We start from the raw sequence: 18,721 nt of genomic DNA on the forward strand, positions 1-18,721 counted from the left end.
CCTCTCTTGTTCTTTCATAGCCTATTTAGTCCATTAGCACTACTGCTTTATTGATCCTAGAGTACTTTTATTACTTACTAACGGCTGGTGAAACAATATAAAGAACACAGTACAATCAAGACATTGGTTGCATAGACAGAAAATCATCAGTTGGTTGTCCCATGCAATAAAAAAACAACACTGCCTGTACTTCTGGGAAGTCTCTGATAGCATTTTGGACACATTTCCTCTTATTAGAGAGAGCTTTATACAACCTTTTACATATTTTATACTGATACAAGAACTTTTAGTGTCTGCCGTATTACAGAATATGTTTCCTTCTATAATTGCTGACCTGTTAATAACCAATTTAAATGCTCCTCTTCATAGCTCGTAGTATGATCCGTTCCCTTTTTAAATCAGCATGCATTCAAGATCTCTTTCCTTGCTGCCTGAATGCATTCTACAGTGTTTGGCCTGTGTGTCCACTGGCATCACTTTTTACAAAGTAAACTCTCATCTGTGTGCAGTTGCCTGCCAGTTGTGGTTATGCTTCAATTTCAGCTCTTTTTAAAGGTTTACTTTAGGTGCATGTATTATGTTCAACAAATTGTCAAAACCTCACAGAAAGGCGTTGATCATCTAGCATAATAGATTCCATGGTTTTCACTGTTATCAGCTTTGCTTTGTTGCCGTCTGGCGGGAGTTTGTCACGCTTCTTAATTACATCCAAGTGTTTGTTCTACACGTGTGTCATCCCTCAAATCACTGATTCTGCATGCGTGCATTCTCTTATTTTACTTTTGTCCCCCATTACCATAAAACACTTTCCCTCAGGAAACATGGTAACAGCTTATGACCTGTAAACTAAACAAATGTGAACATGTCTCTTCAAGGCGATCAGTCAATAGCTTGTATCAGATTGTAATCTTTTGTGCTACTGTCAGATCGTTGCTGGATGTCAAGTCAGCTGACCTCTCATTTGTGTTTAACTGATTGCTACTGTTGCATTGTTTTGCTGCTACCGCACCCGCTGTTACTTGGAAATCTACAGTGAAGACAGAGAAGAAGACAGTACAGTTCAGTGAGGAGATTCAGGTGGAGACCATAGAGCCCGAACAAGAACCGGTGTATATAGACGAGGTAAGTTCTCTTGTGGGAACCCTTGCTTATGAAACTTGTTCAGCTTCATTGACATCTCACTGTTGCATTCAATAAATAAATACTTTTGTTCTAAAATAAGAGTCTGGCATTTAAAAATCTTCAACTGCTGATAAAATGAGACATAACAAATTCAAATATCATAGACTAACATAGAGTAGGTTTTCTTTTTTTAGAAAAATAAGTGAAATCGTCACATTTACATGGAAAGTGTCAGAACACTTTATTGAAAATCTTTCAGGACAAAATGGACCAGCTACTGCAGATGATCCAGAGTGCGGATCCCACAGACAACCAGTCAGACAGCGTTGAGTTACTACAGTTGGAAGGTAAACTGCTTTAAGGGTTAAAGTGAATGTGAGTTAGGCGCCCAGTTAGCTCACCTGGTAGAGCTGGCGACCATGTAACAAGTCTTTGCTGCAGCGGCCCAGGGTACGAATCAGACTTGTGGCCCTTTGCTGTGTGTCATCCCCTCTCTCTGCCCCCCTTTCCTGTCTGTCTGCAGCTGTCACTATTGATGAAAGGCAATAAAAGATGAAAAGAAAAAAAAAAAGTGAATGTGAGCTAGACAAAAGTCAGTGGTAGTATACAGAAGCTAATCTGGCATGATTTAGGTTTATAAAAGTGGATTGATGTTAACTACAGACGTCTATTTGTTGTATTTTTCCTCAGGTGCCTGCAATCAAATGGGACCCCTCATTGACCAGAAGTTGGAGGATATAGACAGGTATGGTGTGCTGGCTTGTTTTGCCCACAAAAAAAACTACAGAAGGTTTTAACACAAGGAAAAGGGAAGAATTTAAAGATGAATATTCCAGACAAAGACATGTAACACTGATTAATTCAAGCTCTCCATAAATATTTAAACAAATGTATCTTTCTTTGTGTGTGTGTGGGTTTGTATCATCAGGAAGCACTCAGAGCTGTCAGAGCTGAATGTGAAGGTGATGGAAGGTCTTTCTTTGTATGCCAAGCTAATGAATGAAGATCCAGTCTACGCCATGTACGCCAAGCTGCAGAGCCAACAGTACTACATGCAGCAGCAGCCTGCCAGCGCAGCACAACAGGTACAGTCAACTTGTCATAGCTCGGACCCAGGCATACCAAAGGAGTGAATGTTTTGAGTGAATTTTCTGTGCTAGCAAAATTGTGAATGTGCACAATTTCATAGGTTTTAAAGGGGCAGTTTCCTGTTTAACTGAAAAAAAAAATTTTTCTTTTTCAGTAGAAGGATTAACAAGGGTAACCGTGTTTTATTCAAGTTGTTGCTTTTAAACCTTTTCAAATGTATGTTCTGGGACCAAGAATGTCATTGTGCACCGCCGTATTGGGCTGAACTACAGAACTAATCTCATAAATCAACCCAAAACTACCAAAGAAATGCACCCTTTTGAGAAATGCACCCTGCTATAACATTAAAAGAATGAACAACTGTGCTTTTTGCAAGGATTTGGAGAATTCAGTAATTGTAGGATTTTACCCACTTGCTATTTCACCATGGTACTGATTTGAATATTTATATACTTTCCACAGACTCACTCCAACATTAACACTCAGTACGTGCTCTGTGCATGTTTGTGATTACAGGTCTACCCTGGTCAGCCTGCATCAGGTTCGTATGCCATGAGTAGTACTGCGGTGCAGGGTTACACTGTTCCCATGGAGCAGCTTCCAGCTGGAACCCCCATACCTGGTCAGCCTGCACCCGGGTGAGTTTCACAGACCCCAGTGGCTCGTTATTCTGGTCCAATAAAGAACATTACAAGTTGTTGACATTATCAAACTTTGCTGTACATTGTGTCCTGTATTTACCAAAGAAAAAAAGACAATTTAAAATGGCAAAACACTTTCTCATTTACCTCTGTACTTTGTATTTTCATCTACAGTGCATTTACCCATTTACTAATTCCATGAAAACCTAGTACTGTAAATTCTCAAATAGTGGCCACAACTTTTATTTACCCCAACTGATTTCTCATCTTCTCCCTTTTTTTGCTCTCAATGCCAACTCCATGCTTCTTTCATCACCTGTTGTCTTGATAAATTCAGTATAATCTAAATTTACAGCAGTAATTTCTCACTACACCAACAGAGTCACATCAAACTCACCACTCTGCTGCTCCAGGTATCGATTCTTCTAACAAACATACTGTTCATTCTGATCATTCTCAAACTGTGAGTGATGCTTCCTACACATTTTTAACATTTAAAGCCTCCCAGCATCTGAAAAGGCTTTTAAATTTGAACATTTGCAGAAAGTGGTGAGTTTTATTTATAATAACTTAACATAGTTCAAAATCAGCACACTAGCATTTTGTGACTTTGCAATTGAAAACAGTATTTGTGTTAAAAACCGGAATTCAGAGCAGCAGATTGGTAAGACATCAGTGTGTTCTTGTATGCTGTAGAAATATAATTAAATTACAGGTTAATTCCAGGCCCCTTAGTGTTACCCGGTCTTTATTAGCTGCTGGCCTGCAACTGGCTATTCATTTGAGATGTTATTTGAATAATTGCCTTTTTATTAGAGAGTTTACGGTAAATATTATAAATGTTTCCTTCTGCCTACTACTTAAAGATTCCACATTGCTGTAGTGTTGTAATGAATGTTGCTTCACTCTTTTCCGTAGTGACGTTCATATGTACATGGGCCAGCCGCCAGTCTACAGTGCAGCTCCAGGCAGCATGGCCCCAGCAGACGTACAGTCCTACCAGAACCCAGCCAGCGCCCCAGGCCCCACTCACGCAGGCATGACGCAGACGCCAAACTACAGCACCCCCTCCGGCCTGAGCATAGCACCTTCCTCAGACCACTCACAGGCCCCCTACTCAGAGAAAGCCTTGCTATAGGGCCCCCCCCCTGAGCTCACTGTAATCCTCACGCATACACCTACACCAGACCTGATCAAATAGTGGTCGTAGATAATTTCGTTTATTATGTTTTATAATTAGTTTTATCGTGAAACACCAGATGGATGGAAAAATGCAAATAGAGTAGACTTAACCTTAAAAAAATATACAGTTACACTTCTAACTCAAGGTTTTGGAGTGATCACGAGGGTTTGATTTGAAGAGCTCTCACCAAGCCACACATGGTCTGTAAATGGACACACGTGTTCTTTTAGGACTTTGTTTAATTGATCATGTTTCTGCTTTTCTCCGTGCCGTTACATGACTCAGATGCGAAAACGCGAGGCGCTTTCAGTCGCACTTTTATCTTCAGTTGCACTTTTAGTCATCATTCAAGCCTGATCACTTCAAAATCTAGATCTGATAGCAATATATGCATTGTCCTTATATATGTACGAGACCTGACATTTATGGCTTCCTTTTTATAATAGGACTATTGGAAAAAATGATGGTAATGCTTTAGTTTATGGGACCAATATTTTAAAATAATTTTGTAGGAAGCTTCTTGGAAAAAAATACATAGTTTAGAACAAATTATAGGGGAAGGTAGTTAGGAAGTTCTTTTAGTTTGGCTTAAGGTGAATTTATAAGCAGTTGTTAATGAAAAGGAAAACTCTATTTAAACCCAAGAACCCAAATCATTCATTCGTCATTTATTTTTGGAAACTTTATTCTTTATAAAGTATAGATTTATTGAGGTTCAGCCGACCTACTGTGTACTACTGACTCACCAGTTTTTAGCTTACACAAGCAATTGATTTGAATGAATTACTTTACTATATTTTATCTATAATTTAAAAATCCAATCAATTTTTTCCTGGAAACTTCCGAAAAAATAATCAAATCAAATGACGGAGCTCTTAAATAAAACGTTACCAGCATTGCTTTGAGAAAACAAGTGTAACTGTAGCCACTTCAACCAAACCACAAAAAAATATATGCAATTACTATTTGATCAAGTGTGAAATACACACAGACATTCCTTCACACCACCCCTCAACATGCACATGCAGAGCTACACACACAGACACACACACACGATAGTCAAACACACTACAGGCAGGTGTACAGCAGTGGACACAATCACAGTTGCACCAGTTGGCTCACACATACAACAGTATGCGATAATTTACCTTCACTCACACACACTAACATGGAGAGAAATCCACAACCTGCCGTAGCCTTCGCACTCACTTAAAGCAACTGCTAATCAGTTTTTTTTTTTTTTTTTTTTTTTTTTTTTTATCAGAAAAAGGACTTTTAGCGATGCTGAAAACGTTAGGCTACTACATCCTGTATATGTCGTCTACTTTTTAGAAGTACTGAAAACTGAAGCCACTTTGTTGTTTTGGAGGGAAAAGAAACCAGAGGAATTTAAGCATGCACATGACTCTTGTATATACTGTACTGAACTAGTAGTGAAGCCACATGATGACCTCATGGGTGGGCTGTACGTATGTTAGCACAACCCCGAGTGTTTCTCTCAGCCTTAAAGGTGAACTCTGCAGCCATGATGTCCCTGCTGAATTAAAGGTGTAAAAGCCAAAGAGAACAAAGTGAAAAATCCCTCACATGCCAGAAAACAAGATGTATTTTTTCTTTTTTTTTTTTTTTGTAACATGATTGACTCCTTACTTCATACTGCAGAGTTTTCCTTTTTAAAATGAGCAGCTCTAGATCCTTGTTGGTGGATGTAGGGCTTGCTCTGTTTCCATTCAGGGGCTGTACTAACAGACTCGTACCACAGACCTGGCTACTAAGGGGCAAACTCTCTGAACAGCCCCATTGTCTTTTTAAAGCATCTCTTTAGTCAGTGTTGAAAAATGAATACTATAGTTTTTGTAGTGCATTTTAATTTATGTTTGGATTATTGTTATGCTATTTTAAATGGAGAAGCAGTGCAGGATGTATGTATTCAGAGAAAAGCGGAATATGTAATATTCTGCCAGACTTAGTTGTATATTTAAATCGCTCTCATGAGAACATGGACATTTCTCTGTGTTTGATACATGCTTATTGTACTGTAGGGTAAAATGGTAATGTGAAAAACTGATCGAACCTCCCCATGCATTTCAAACCTGTCCTTTTCTCAGAGGTGTGTTACACTAAAACAAATTCTACCTGAAGCAGAAATGAAATGAGGTTCCTATGATTCTGGAAAGTGCAGTCAGGATTTGTAAACACCTCTTTTTCCCCAAGATCTCCTTTTGCTATCCGTTACAGTGACACTTTGAGGCATTTCAGATCAACTATTGATCCGAAATACCAAACATGCTCTCCATGTTACTACATACTTTAAATACTACATGTTTTTGTCTTTTGGGAAAGAGCTGATGTTTACAACTCCTGATTGGATTGCAAAAAAGCTGATGAAACAGGAAAATATTTTATCTGTTGTTGTATAATATTGAATGATGCTACATGAAGGAATAACAGTTTTAAATAGTTTAAACTACATTTTTCAGTTGCAGGGCAAATTGGTGTGTTGATCTGACTGTAAATTTGTGTTATTTCAATTTCTCTTGAAATACTAGGTCTCAAATGTGCTCCTCCTTGTCATCCCTGTGCCGCCTTAAGAATATAAAAACAACCCACAATTTAAGCTTGGTATCTGGGACTTTGCTCACAAGAGGTAATTTGATTCCCCTGGAAGTTGATTTTGGCATTAATACAGTTGATTGATTATTCTTTTTTGCTGCCTTCAACTAAATGCAAGTGTTAACCTGTTGGATCAAAGAGGGCTGAAAATATCAAAAACACAAAAGTAGCAGCTATTCTGGGACTACGGGACCAGGAGCCAGTAAATCGTCACACATCATCAAAATGTAACATCTTGTTGCGCCACAGTGGTGGACTGCAGCCCCGATGTAACTTTATTGCACAGGATTGAGATGCTGCCTGTTTTTAAGTTTTAAAAACATCATTATTGTAAGATTTCTGTCTAAACTTGTACCCTGCTGTTTGTATGTATTCTTTTAACCATACTTATTAATTGATATTCACAATAAAACCAGGCCAAATGTACAGAATAATATGAAAGGCCTTGTTTTCTTGTTTCTCTTGTTTTTCGAGCACTTTGTGGATAGATTAAGTGTTTTTATTTTGTTATATTTAACAGAGTTTCACTGATTAGAGGCATTTTCAGGAGTTTTTAAAGGCCCTGAAACTATTTATATTTTCAGCTTTCACTCTTGAGCGATGGGTCCTACGTGAACGCACTTTCTTAGAACAGCTTCGGTTATTTCTGCTTTTCTCAGTTGTCATTTCCATGACAGTTTTTGGGTTGTTTGCTTATGTTGCTAGTCCACTGTCAGTCAAATCTGATCAACCCACACAGTCCTGATGAAGCAGATTAACTAAGTTTTTGAGTCTTATTATACACTCAATTGCCACTCTAGCTAAAACTACATCCTTCAAAATAATCACACGGGTGAATCAACAACAGTTCCAACTAAAACTGAACATTATAACCTGTGTACTGTTTGTTAGATGTAGCTAGCAACTGTGTAACATTCTAACTGTCTAACAATACTTTTATGTTTACGCTAGAAAAATATTTATCACTTGATACCAGATTCCTATGCCTTGCCACTAGATGGAGATCAATGTACTTCACACCTTACAAGATGGAAGAAATTGAATTTTGTAAAGGGCCCAACCAAAGAAGGCAAGGCCGTAGAGCGTGTCACTGCGGTTTTCAAAGTGGTGGGGAATTATTAAGAATTGATTAATTTCACATGAATTTAACACACATTGAATTTTGTTGCAATCCTGCAGAAAGTTTGGAGATTTAAATATCAATTATCAATTATTTTATTTTTCAATTTGGTCTTGATTATTTTATTCACTTAAAAGAACATCGGTTAAAACATACACTGGTCACAATGTAATCGAGCACTTTTTCCAGAACTTGTGTACAGTTCAGAGGAAGGTTCAGGTAGTTTTCTCCTTGAAATGATGGGATAGGAGTGCTCTTCTTTGTGAGCCCATAAAAAGGTGAGCATGACCACCTCATTACCTCAGCAATAAAAGAATACAGCCTCCAGTGCAGTGTAAGCAATGTCAGTGTGCAGAGTCCAACGGCTTGACTGGCTCGTTTTGTGGGAGATGATTGTCAAAGTCTTTCGCTCCGAGCTCAGACCAGCAACTGGAGTTCAGAGACCATGCCCTCTGGGAAGACGGTCAAGCTCATCCTGTATGAGGTGCTGCAGTTTGCAGCCCTTACCGTACCCATCTTTGTGGTTATGGAGAGGTTTGCCATCCTCATACGTGATGTGAAAGGACAGGATCTAACGGCTTACTGGCTAGTTGTGGCGACCTCTATCGCCTATGTGACCTCTGTGACCCTCCTGGTGTGGGTTCCTCTGAAGTATCTGATCCTGAAGCGGAGGACGTTCGTCTCAGAGATCACACAGTGGTGAGTACAGCTGTGGGGAAGTGGTTTAGTCAGTGTGACAGTGATTAAGTATCTACATGTACCAGATAAAGAATCTTACCTAAAACACATGGGAGATGACAGAGTGAACAAAGTCAGATTGACTGTAGAGCACAAATCCTTGGAGGCAAATTTGGGATGTTGGGCCAAGAAACTTGAATAACAGTGAAGTTAGTGGAAGAAAAAACGGAGGCTCAGTATTATCAGAGCAAAGTATCAAAAATGAAAGTGTGATGCAAAATGAACCCTGGAGTTAAAATGGTTGCTTAGCTAATTGTAACTACTTTATATTGTCCTGTTAATCTTTAACAAAGCATCATATTTCATATGTTTTGTATGTATAATTTTAAAGTGAGCCTATGCAACGTTTAAAACAACAATGTTCAATTCTATACACTCAGCACGGAGCAATTATTCATCACACTGGGATGACACGTTATTTAAATGTGAACTAAAACAACCTGTTTTGTTTTCTAGGAGACCAACAGCGCTGGCATATATCATCCTGTGTACATTTCCATGCTTTGCTATTTTAATAGCCAGCTCCAAGGTAATGTCATCCAAAGTGATTGTTCTTGTCACCGAGGGAGCACCTGTTGATATTTTTCTCTGTCATGCTCTGACGGGGTCCTTGAAGAGGCATATTTGTTGTGAACAGTCCATTTGTGGCACAAACTGGTTTTATGGGCCCCTTGTGTAAGAGAATGTGTTTAGAGCGCTATAATTATTCACTGAGTGATGGCTGACACGGCACATTGCACCATAGAGAAAGAAAAAGATTGGCTGTCACCAATTCCACTCAGTCTCTTGAGATTTTGCTTCTTGAAGCTGCATCCAAATATTTTCTCACCATGTACTGAGAAGGACTTTGGCACCATCACAAGTAAAAGAAGAAAAAAAAGACAGAGGAAATGTGTCCAGCATCACAAGACTGTACTCTCTGTCTGGGGTATTCAGTAACTCACAGCGAACATAACAGGTTGGCCATTAACCCAAACTTTAATACCATCCACCACCAATATGCCCACTATATAAAAAAACAAAACAATTATCTTTGCACATATGTGACTCTGCGTAACTATTTTATTTCTGGACAAGCAAAGACATAAATAAGAGTATGTGGCCGCAAAGACTTGTCAGACATACTCATACATTTAATATTTCTTAATCTTGTGTTAAGGGCATTCAGCAGCATCTTAATGTCTGAAATGATGGGGTAATAAAATCAGATAGCTTCATAAAACCTGGAATGCAGGAGCTCCTCTTTCCAGCCAAATGCCATAATGAAGAGTTTTGATTCAGTTTTCTTCTCGCTTCATCCCTCATGATTTCTCAGTGGCATACCAGTTCTTTCTGCTATTGAATTCACATTTAATTTTAATGTGACCGGTTGTACTCTAGGTGCAGGTGGACAGAGGACACAAGCTCGACCAGTTCACTGAGTTGCCCGTTTCCTTGGTGCTTTTCTCCCTCATCTGTGTGGATATCATAGAGAGGATTCGCCCCTGCAAGCTCATCGGACAGTGTAAGTCTAGTAAGTTGTTGGTGTTTATGTAATAACACCGCAAAATGTAATAGTGTCACAATGTAAAAGTTTCACTTCATTATGTAATAACATCCGCATTTTGTAATAAGCAGCCTGAACCCAATATGAAATACATTTTTCCACATTTATAAATAAATTATTACATATTGTATGTGTGTGGCGTTTTACAAAATGTGGGAGTTTTTTTTTATGAACTGCATTTTGAATAAGTGGAAGATTATTGATGGTCTTTTAACCATTGCAGAAGTTAACCCTGCACAAATAAAAACATGAGTTTTTCCAAGTCTGTGTTTGACACGAACTCCCTTAGTTTGGCATAAGATCAGAGTTACAGTTTACAGATGAAGACATCCATATTGTTACATTTTCTTCATAAAAAAAGTTCCACATTTTGGAAGTAACAGCACAATTATTACAAAACATAAGGAAATGTATTACATATTGCGTTCTTGCTATTTATTACAAAATGTGAGTGTTATGACATAATAAAGTGGAAAATCTATTAAATTTTTTAAAGTTATTGCACAATGCTGTGTTATTACATGATGCTAAAAATTAAATGATGTTAAAGTCCATGTCCTGCATTTTAAGTGTTCACGTTTTGTATTGTTTGTTCTGTGGGATAAAATTTCTCAAAGATAAAATTACAGATATTTTGACAAAAGCATGGGTGATGGTTGAGTTCCATTTAGCTGTCCCAGTCTCGGGTTCCTGGTATCGTCCGTGCTGGCTCACTGTCATTACCAGCTGTTAATGTTGTTAGTAACGCCTGTGCTTTGCCTACAACGTCAAGTCAAATTGTCTGCAGTGAAAAGGAGTGAATCATTACAGGTGAACATCTCATGCACGCCTGTAGCGATTTGCCTGGCCTCATGCCTCTGTCATACTGTAGATGGTATTTAGTGGACCAAGTCGGCATTACCAATGCGGTAGGCAACTACAACCTTCCCTCAGCCCCTCAGAGGTCCCCAGGATGTCTGTGTGGCAATTACTTTATGGTAATTTTATTAATTACAAATTTGTTTGGTAATATGCCCCACTGAAGCACAATCAAAACGCAAACACTAAGGTCCCTAAAGTGGCTCCAGCCTTTTTACGCAATCTCGAGGGATTAACACCTTTTAATATTTCAATGAATATTATGTTCACATGGTGCATGTCTTAAACAAATCTGTGTTTGATTAAATTCTCACAAACTAATTAACACACAGTAAACCTGGAGCACAGAACTATTCCAGTGTAGACTTACTGATTGGTTTCTGGGACCCACAAGCAGGGTAATCTGATTACCTGAATGTAGCTCTCCAATATAATCCTACAGCACCATTTCATAAAACACCAACTAACCCGCCAAAAAGCCCCTGAAGCACATATTATTATATTATTTTTTAGCCCACTGATACCTCTTTAACAAGACATCTAAATATTCCTATTTTCAATGCAATCCCTAACTGCGGTAAACTGTCAACTGTGGTAAAACCTCTGGAAAAGAGTCTGATCACTGCAGCTGCCTGCCTGACACCAGATGACAAATCATTTAGTGATGGATTCTAATATTTGAAATGTGATAGTTTGTGTTTGTTGTGATACGTTCTACCAAACTAAAAAGTGATGATTTGCACACACTTAGATCCATGCAATATGTCGCTTTATTTTGAAAGCTTTGGGTCTGTCTGACCTTCATCAGAGCATCTTTTATTTATTTTTTTTGTATGTTCTGATGAAGGTCACATAGAGCGAAAGCTTGTTAAATAATGGGATATATTGCATGGATCTAAGTGTGTGGAAATCTTCACTTTCAGTGTGGACTTCCAGCAGCTTAGGAAAGATTTAGCCGGGGGGGGGGTGAGCGGTCGTCGTGCTGCATTGAGACATTCTACCAAAAATGTTTGTCTCTCGTTAGTGGGGTACTTGGCTTAAAAAGTACTTAAAACTGGGTACATTAATAAAAATACTCTGAGAGAAAGAAAGATCTCAACATAGGCTGAATAATCCTCTCTGTGTGTGTGTGTGTGTGTGTGTGTGTGTGTGTGTGTGTGTGTGTGTGTGTGTGTGTGTGTGTGTGTGTGTGTGTGTGCGCGCGCTTGTCATTTGCAGCAGACAGCCTGGATCCTGACCTTGACATGCCAGGCCCCGTCCTCACCCACCTGGAACATGTGACCACCGTAACAGGCCAGCTGCACACTGATGAAGGCCAAAACGGTTTGACCCAAGGCCACCCAGAGGCCAGGAATGGCAGCACCTCCAGCAGATGGCAGGACCTTCCTGGCTCACCCGGCCACTCAGCACTCAGCTCACGAGCACCCAGCAGGTCCTACCTGTACTCCTCATCCTCGCAACCCAGATCCTACTCTGGTCCTCTGGGCTTCCTGTGGAGGAAGGATGGGAGGTCAGAGGTGTTTGTGGACAGCTTCATGTTCTGGCTAGACACTGTGGAGATGGTGAGAGTGGCAGGGGAGCCAGCGGTCTTCTTCTCAGCCTGGGTTTTCCCCGTCTACATCCTCGCCTTCATGTCTACTCTCCGCATGGTTATCACTCCTAACAACCCTTTATTGTCCTCGGCTGGATTTGCTCTGCAGGACCTTCCTTTCTTTGTCATTCGAGTCGCTTTGATTGTTGTGTTTGGTTATGTGACTCCCGTGTTGTACCCTCTGAAAAATGTGCTGGTGAGCCTGACTTTTATCTACTTTACTTTCCTCGCCAAGCTGAGGATTTTCAGAAGGCACAGCATGTTTTGAGGAGGAGTGGCACATTCTGTTGTTAATGAAGAGTCCGCTTTGATTGTGGATGGTTGAACAGTTGGTATATTTATGTGTTGGGAACGGCAGCGGAGAAACATGATGCTGGTACCGATGATGAAAAACAACATGTTTTGAATTGTAATGGCTGCATTGTAAGGCTGTTGATCCAAATCAAAGTGTGAAAATGATTCTGGATTTAAAACAAAAAAAGGGTGCGTAGGTTGGAGTGTACAGTAAGCCACCTGTTCTCATTTTTCTATGACGTATTTGAATCCACAGGTATTTATTGATACTTAATTTTCTGTTTATCTGCTACATTTTTCATGTTTTTTATCTGTATCACATTGATTGAAGATTCTAAAACATTCCAAACAACCTTTATATGTTAAATAAACATCCTTTGTTATAACACTAGTGTAAACCTTTTGACAACATTTTCATATAAACATTAAATGTGTAAAGTGAATAGAGTCACTTGTGAACACACAGAATTATCACCTGACTTGGTTTTATATATTATTATTATTATTATTTCCGTATTTGTAATTATTATTCTTGCAACTGGTAAGCTTATCAAACTGCTCCAACCGGTCTTGAACATTTATTCCAGCGACTGTGTGATTGAACTAAGAGATAATAAATACAGGATTTTTATCAGCTGCTACTGAATAAACAAACTGGATTACGTTATGTTTTAAATAACGGCTTGTGCAGACTACAAGATTTTTGTCAAATTTTTGGGCCAAAATTCTTTTGAGCTGAGACAAAAACTCTCAAGTCGGCACAGAATCCTCATTCATGCCCTGAAGATGGGGATGTTGTCACTCTGGAAGAGACCACCTTCTTCCTATATTTCTTCATAGGATACAGATCATCACTAATATCAGAATAACTTTAGTATGGATTTGCAGTGACCCTTCCTCCAAACCATGCCATGAAATTGCCACCTGTATGAAAGCATCTGCAACTGAGCCTTCCTAAGTCCCGCCCCTTTTTGCTAGGTTCTCCTTTCCTGCATTAGATATGTGCTAGGCTCATCTATGTTTAGCCTAGTTTTGAAGATGGTTAAAAGGCAAATGTATGTATACAGCACATTTCATACCCAAGTGCTTTACAGAGCTCACAAGCAAAAGCACAAATAAAACGAGAAACAAATGAGAAAAACTATAAAAGCATACCAGCATACCAAAAAGTCATACCAGTAACTCCTCTCAGCCACCACCATGAATTTTTCTCTCATGATTTTAGTTGCAATTTTCTATCAGAGAACCAGCTGATAAACAGATTTTCTTTGTGTCTTGCAGCTTCTAATTCTAAAACTCTTTGTCCTTGGCTGTTGCAAATTAGCATCTCCCCCTCGTCTTTTGCCTGTGGTGCAGGCACCATGGAGGTTTATGTGTTTTCATGGCAATATAACTCACTGGATTGTAACCTTGGTGTATGCGTTTGTGTGTATCAATACAGAATGCCACAGTGACACCACAGAGAGACGCTGGTGTATAATCGGTAGTCCTCCACCGGCACAAGTCTGACAGAATTATACCCCACGGAGCACTTGGTCTTTGTCCGTCTGATGGATGAGCCGGGGCTGCGGGACAAACTGTTTAAGGGAATTGCCAAACCGGTGTCTCCTGTCTCTTCAAAAAAATGAAGGAATTTGAAAAATAGCAGCAAACATCCTGCTGCATCCGTGGTGATAAATTGGGTGAATCTCAAACAGAAATTTATATCAGCTTGAAATGCATTGCCACAGTGAGAGGGAAGATTTGTGACAGGCATTATTACTGATACACACAGCCAGTGACAGGACACTCGACAAGCAGCTGTAACTCACAGGGAGGGACCAGAGCTGGCCTGCTTTCATTTACTGGTATGAAAACTAAAATTAACTTCGCTTAATTTCCCCATAGCCACGATCATCCTCCTCCTTAATGATTCATACTATAATCTGCAAGAAAGCATTAGTGCAGCTTGAGTTCTTGTGACCGTTTTACAGTATGTTGTGTTGGCAGACTGCAGAGTACTTTTTTTTTTTATTCCTGTGACGCAGAATGAACGCTGGAAATGATCAAAGGAGAAAGCAACAGCCTGCATCTATTCCTCTTTATCTGAGTCTGTAAGATCCACGTTCAATTATAAAGAGTTCTCTGAGGCAGAAGCTTTCATTTCTTTAATTTTTTTGTCATCAAAATTTTCATGCATGCTTAGAGGAGCTTTGCATAAATTCATTCAGTTGTAACTTCATATTCATTATGCAAAACTCTCCCTCACTTTTTTTCCTTAAAGTTTCATTTTCTTCAATCAGGTGAAAAAATCTGCCAGTGCTGTAGGATTACTTCGACATATTCCCAGTACAAATCAACTTATTTCAATTACTGCTACTTTATCAAATTGATTCAAGTGCATCCTCTTTCTGTATTTATTGGACCAGTGACTTTATTTTTCCTCTGACTGTTCCTTCAGTGCCACCAGCAGGTGAACAACTATTAACTCCTCATCTAGCACCATCATCATGTGCCAATTGTAGTTATCAGATACTTTGGTTTATTGGGTTTTGACAATAATTATCCCAACAGCTTAATCTGTACTTTGTGTTACTGTTAATTAACTAAAATGCTATTATAATATTTTCATTGTGAGCATGTTTGCATGCTGATGTTAGCATTTTGGTCGATGCATCAATGTGCGTATGTTCAGCCTCGAAGAACTGCTAGAGTGGCTGTTGAGTCTTCTTTGCCTTAAAATGTAGTCTTAAACAAAGACTTCAGCCACTCATTTCTACTTTTAGAAACAAGTTTCTATCTTTTGAGAACAGATTCTCATTGCACGGACAGATTTTCTTCACTTGTGTCAAGAGGTTTTTGAGCTGCGTTGTAGACAGAAATGGCTTGAAAAGAGGGGGGATTTTTTTTTGCAGCGATTAGCAGAAGCAGAATTATCCCCAGGGCTTTCTTATTCCACTCTCAAGGTAACATGAAAAACACGAAAGAGAGGAGAAATGACACGGAAGGAAGCAACAGTGGAGGGAGAGGGAGCAGACATTGTGGACAAAGATAAAGAGAATGAGATAGAGGAAGGAAAAAAGAGGGGACAGATAGAGAGACGAAGGCAGAGACGGGGGTGGGGGGGTGCTTGCTGTTAAGGATGGGTGGAGGCTTTGTAAATCTGAGAGGCTGGAGGCGCATTTGAATTCAGGCTGTGTGTCTCCTGCGCTAGCCGAATGTTACCTGCTCTAGCATGGCAACAGAGAGAGAGGGAGAGCGGTGAGCTTCAGCTGCAGCCTCCACACACACACACACACACACAAACACACACACACGTGCATACACAGTCACAACAGGAGTGCAAGGAGTGACTCAGGTAACCAGGAACGCTCCTGATGAGATAGGACCTTTGAGAGAGGGAAGCAGCGTGGTGGAGTGAAAGGGAGAGATACTGGAGGAGGAGCTATAGAGCTGGGATTTTTTTTTTTTTGAGGAGGAAGAAAAGAGGAATTGCACAGAACCTGAAAATCTCTGTATCTGGACTCCCAGGGTGGGCTTACAAGGGAGGGATAGACAGGGATATAGGCAAGACGGATGTGGAGTGAAGCGAGAGCTCTGATTGGATAAATCCGACAGAATAGAGAGCAGTGAGAGACACACACAGAGAAGAAAATGACATTTAGTTTTTGTAGCAAGACTATTCGGGGGGCTTAAGCCGGGGAGGCTGGAAGGGAGGGTTTTTTTCTCGACAGGGCGAGTAGCCACAGAGAAAGACGGGTGAGGTGGGGTAGTGTAAATAAACACAGGATGGAAAATGAACCACCTGTCCTTCTGAGTTGAGGTGAGCACACACACAAGAAGATCTCACACTCACACACTCCTCAGCACATCAGACTGGTCCCCGGGACAGTCGCTGGACTCAGCATCCCGGCTCCCCACAGAGCAGCAGGACTTTGAGGATGCTGTGAGACGTTTTTGGCTCCCGGATCACCTGGACTCATCTGAGGACATTAACTTATGAGAGGGACCAGCCACTGAACCTCCCCCCCCCCCCCCTCCCCCCCAGGTGATCCTCCTCCCCTTCCCCTCCTGTGAGAACCTGTGGATATTAGGGAGATTTTTTTTGCAGGATCTCCAACTCAGCTGAAGAGCTGGCGATCAGGTAGATCACCTGCACCATGAGGATCCTGTGTGCAAGCCTGGCCTGAGACGACCCACCCCGGAGGCTCTATCGGCCTGTCCCCTCCTCTTCCCCCAACTGGATGTCTTAATGTATTGCTGTGGGCTGGGACACTGGCGGAGAGTGCAGTCCACCTATGTAAGTGACCATCGCAGCATCACTTGCAGCTTCCATCCGCATGTTTTTGATCCCATAGCAACAGTGGAGTTGTGGCGGGGGGGGGGGGGGGGCATACACAAGCCATGGCAGATAATTGTATATATAGATACTATTGCATGTGTAGTCACTATACACTTTACTTATAATGCTGATGATTCATTCACATTTATAGCTACTAGCAGCTGTGACTCTTACAACCTGTTATTTGCCGCTAAGGTGTTCACTACTCTGCCTCTGTCTATGTGAGTTTTTCAGCCAGGCTGCAGTTTATCAGGACAGACAGTGGCATTGTCAAACAGCTCACTGTATTGATCCCGGCACAGACTCCCTGAAAACATTACCTAAACGCAGATATCCTGTTTTTGGACTCTGGTTTGTTTTCCACCATGAGGCAACAGTTTGATTTCATCACCAAGCAAGAGAAGTGAACAGTTCATGAAAAATGTTTTTTTGCATACCATTGATAAGGTGATTTCAAATAGCTGTTTAGAGTCCTCATATCAACTGTCCTGGTTGAGCTGTCTGAAGGAGCAGCTGAGCTGGGGGAGGACAGACAGGTGCAGTTATCTCATTACAGGCAAGGTTTTACTGTCCTCTCAATGACAGAGAGGAGCAGGGAGAACAGTCTCACTCCTCTCCTCCACCTGTTCCTCTTTATTTCTTCTTGTCTTTCCACAAACTCTCTCCTCCTTTCCTTGCTCTCCTCTCTGTCAGTCTTTCTCCCAGTCTGTTTGTTGCTTCATCACTAAAGTCATTGTTGCTTTTTTCCTTAATGTGTCTCTGTTAAGTCCTGTTGCAGCAAATACTATATGGAGAGTCAGAGCTGTGCATTGTGTGACAGCGCTGACTGCAGAGGACCCTATCGTAGCCACATTCCTACATGAAATAGGCTTACTGTCAGCCCTCAACACTCAATAGGCTGTCAGCGCAGAGCCTCACAGATTACCACAGTCTGTGCTGCTGCATGCAATGTGTGCCCACCTCAGCAACAAGCCAGGAAACTTACAGGAATGAAAAGCTACACACAGCTAAAAGCAGTGACACATCAATAACTGGGACCTGCTGCCTACATTCAGTGAAGTGTAACTGATTTTGTGTGCTTACAACAGTTTAGTGTAAATAAAAACCCTGAGCCACGCAAATGCATGTAAATATAAGGAGGAAATCTATAAGATGTGTTCTTTAGATGCACTGGGGCTTGAAAAGCTTATGATAAATGGTTAATGCCATTCTGCCTAATGTGGTGCAAGTACATTACTCATCTGTTATTTTCACTCCATTTGCCACAACACATTTTGTGTTTTGTTGCCAACTACACAGTCATCAATGAGATTAAAAAAGCTGGATCAATGTAAGTCACAACTTGGTTTAGGACAGCGCTTTCCAACCTGGAGGTTGTGAGGCCGCAAGGGCTCGAAGAATAAATATGGGGGTCAAAAGATGGAAAATGAACATAATCTGCAACACAATTTATGTTTCTTTTTTCAGATTTTTCTTCTATTTCTTCTATTTTCGTCTTTATAATTAAATATGTGATAATCTTCTTTCATCATGGTTCCAAAAAGTATTCAAATCAAACAGTCTGAGTGGGGAACATCACTCTTTGGTTGCAAGTAGACGTGGCTT

At 40.4% G+C, this 18,721-nt stretch overlaps 3 protein-coding genes across 4 annotated transcripts in view; all 3 read left to right on the plus strand.

Moving 5' to 3' along the window:
- Positions 1-7,089, plus strand: part of LOC127369220 (collectin-12) — a 43,099-nt gene extending 36,010 nt beyond the window's left edge. Inside the window, exons 20-25 of the mRNA XM_051410347.1 lie at positions 1,034-1,122; positions 1,382-1,469; positions 1,813-1,867; positions 2,051-2,207; positions 2,728-2,849; positions 3,771-7,089. Coding sequence (XP_051266307.1) covers positions 1,034-1,122; positions 1,382-1,469; positions 1,813-1,867; positions 2,051-2,207; positions 2,728-2,849; positions 3,771-3,990 — 731 coding nt within the window. The 3' untranslated portion in view covers positions 3,991-7,089. The remainder of the gene's footprint in view (positions 1-1,033; positions 1,123-1,381; positions 1,470-1,812; positions 1,868-2,050; positions 2,208-2,727; positions 2,850-3,770) is intronic.
- A 1,018-nt stretch (positions 7,090-8,107) lies between these two features.
- On the plus strand, positions 8,108-13,181 carry tmem236 (transmembrane protein 236). The gene is made up of 4 exons (XM_051410309.1): positions 8,108-8,467; positions 8,963-9,035; positions 9,887-10,010; positions 12,129-13,181. The coding sequence occupies exons 1-4, from the start codon at positions 8,214-8,216 to the stop codon at positions 12,767-12,769; spliced, it is 1,092 nt and encodes a 363-aa protein (XP_051266269.1). The 5' UTR covers positions 8,108-8,213; the 3' UTR covers positions 12,770-13,181.
- A 2,629-nt stretch (positions 13,182-15,810) lies between these two features.
- Positions 15,811-18,721, plus strand: part of cacnb2b (calcium channel, voltage-dependent, beta 2b) — a 40,341-nt gene continuing 37,430 nt past the window's right edge. Inside the window, exon 1 of one of the 2 annotated variants that reach the window (XM_051410285.1) lies at positions 15,811-17,074. In XM_051410285.1, coding sequence (XP_051266245.1) covers positions 17,027-17,074 — 48 coding nt within the window. In that variant the 5' untranslated portion in view covers positions 15,811-17,026. The remainder of the gene's footprint in view (positions 17,075-18,721) is intronic. The other variant, XM_051410258.1, reaches the window with a different exon arrangement.

The sequence above is a fragment of the Dicentrarchus labrax genome, unplaced genomic scaffold (genome assembly GCF_905237075.1).
Source record: "Dicentrarchus labrax unplaced genomic scaffold, dlabrax2021, whole genome shotgun sequence".
Classification (NCBI taxonomy): Eukaryota; Metazoa; Chordata; class Actinopteri; family Moronidae; genus Dicentrarchus; species Dicentrarchus labrax.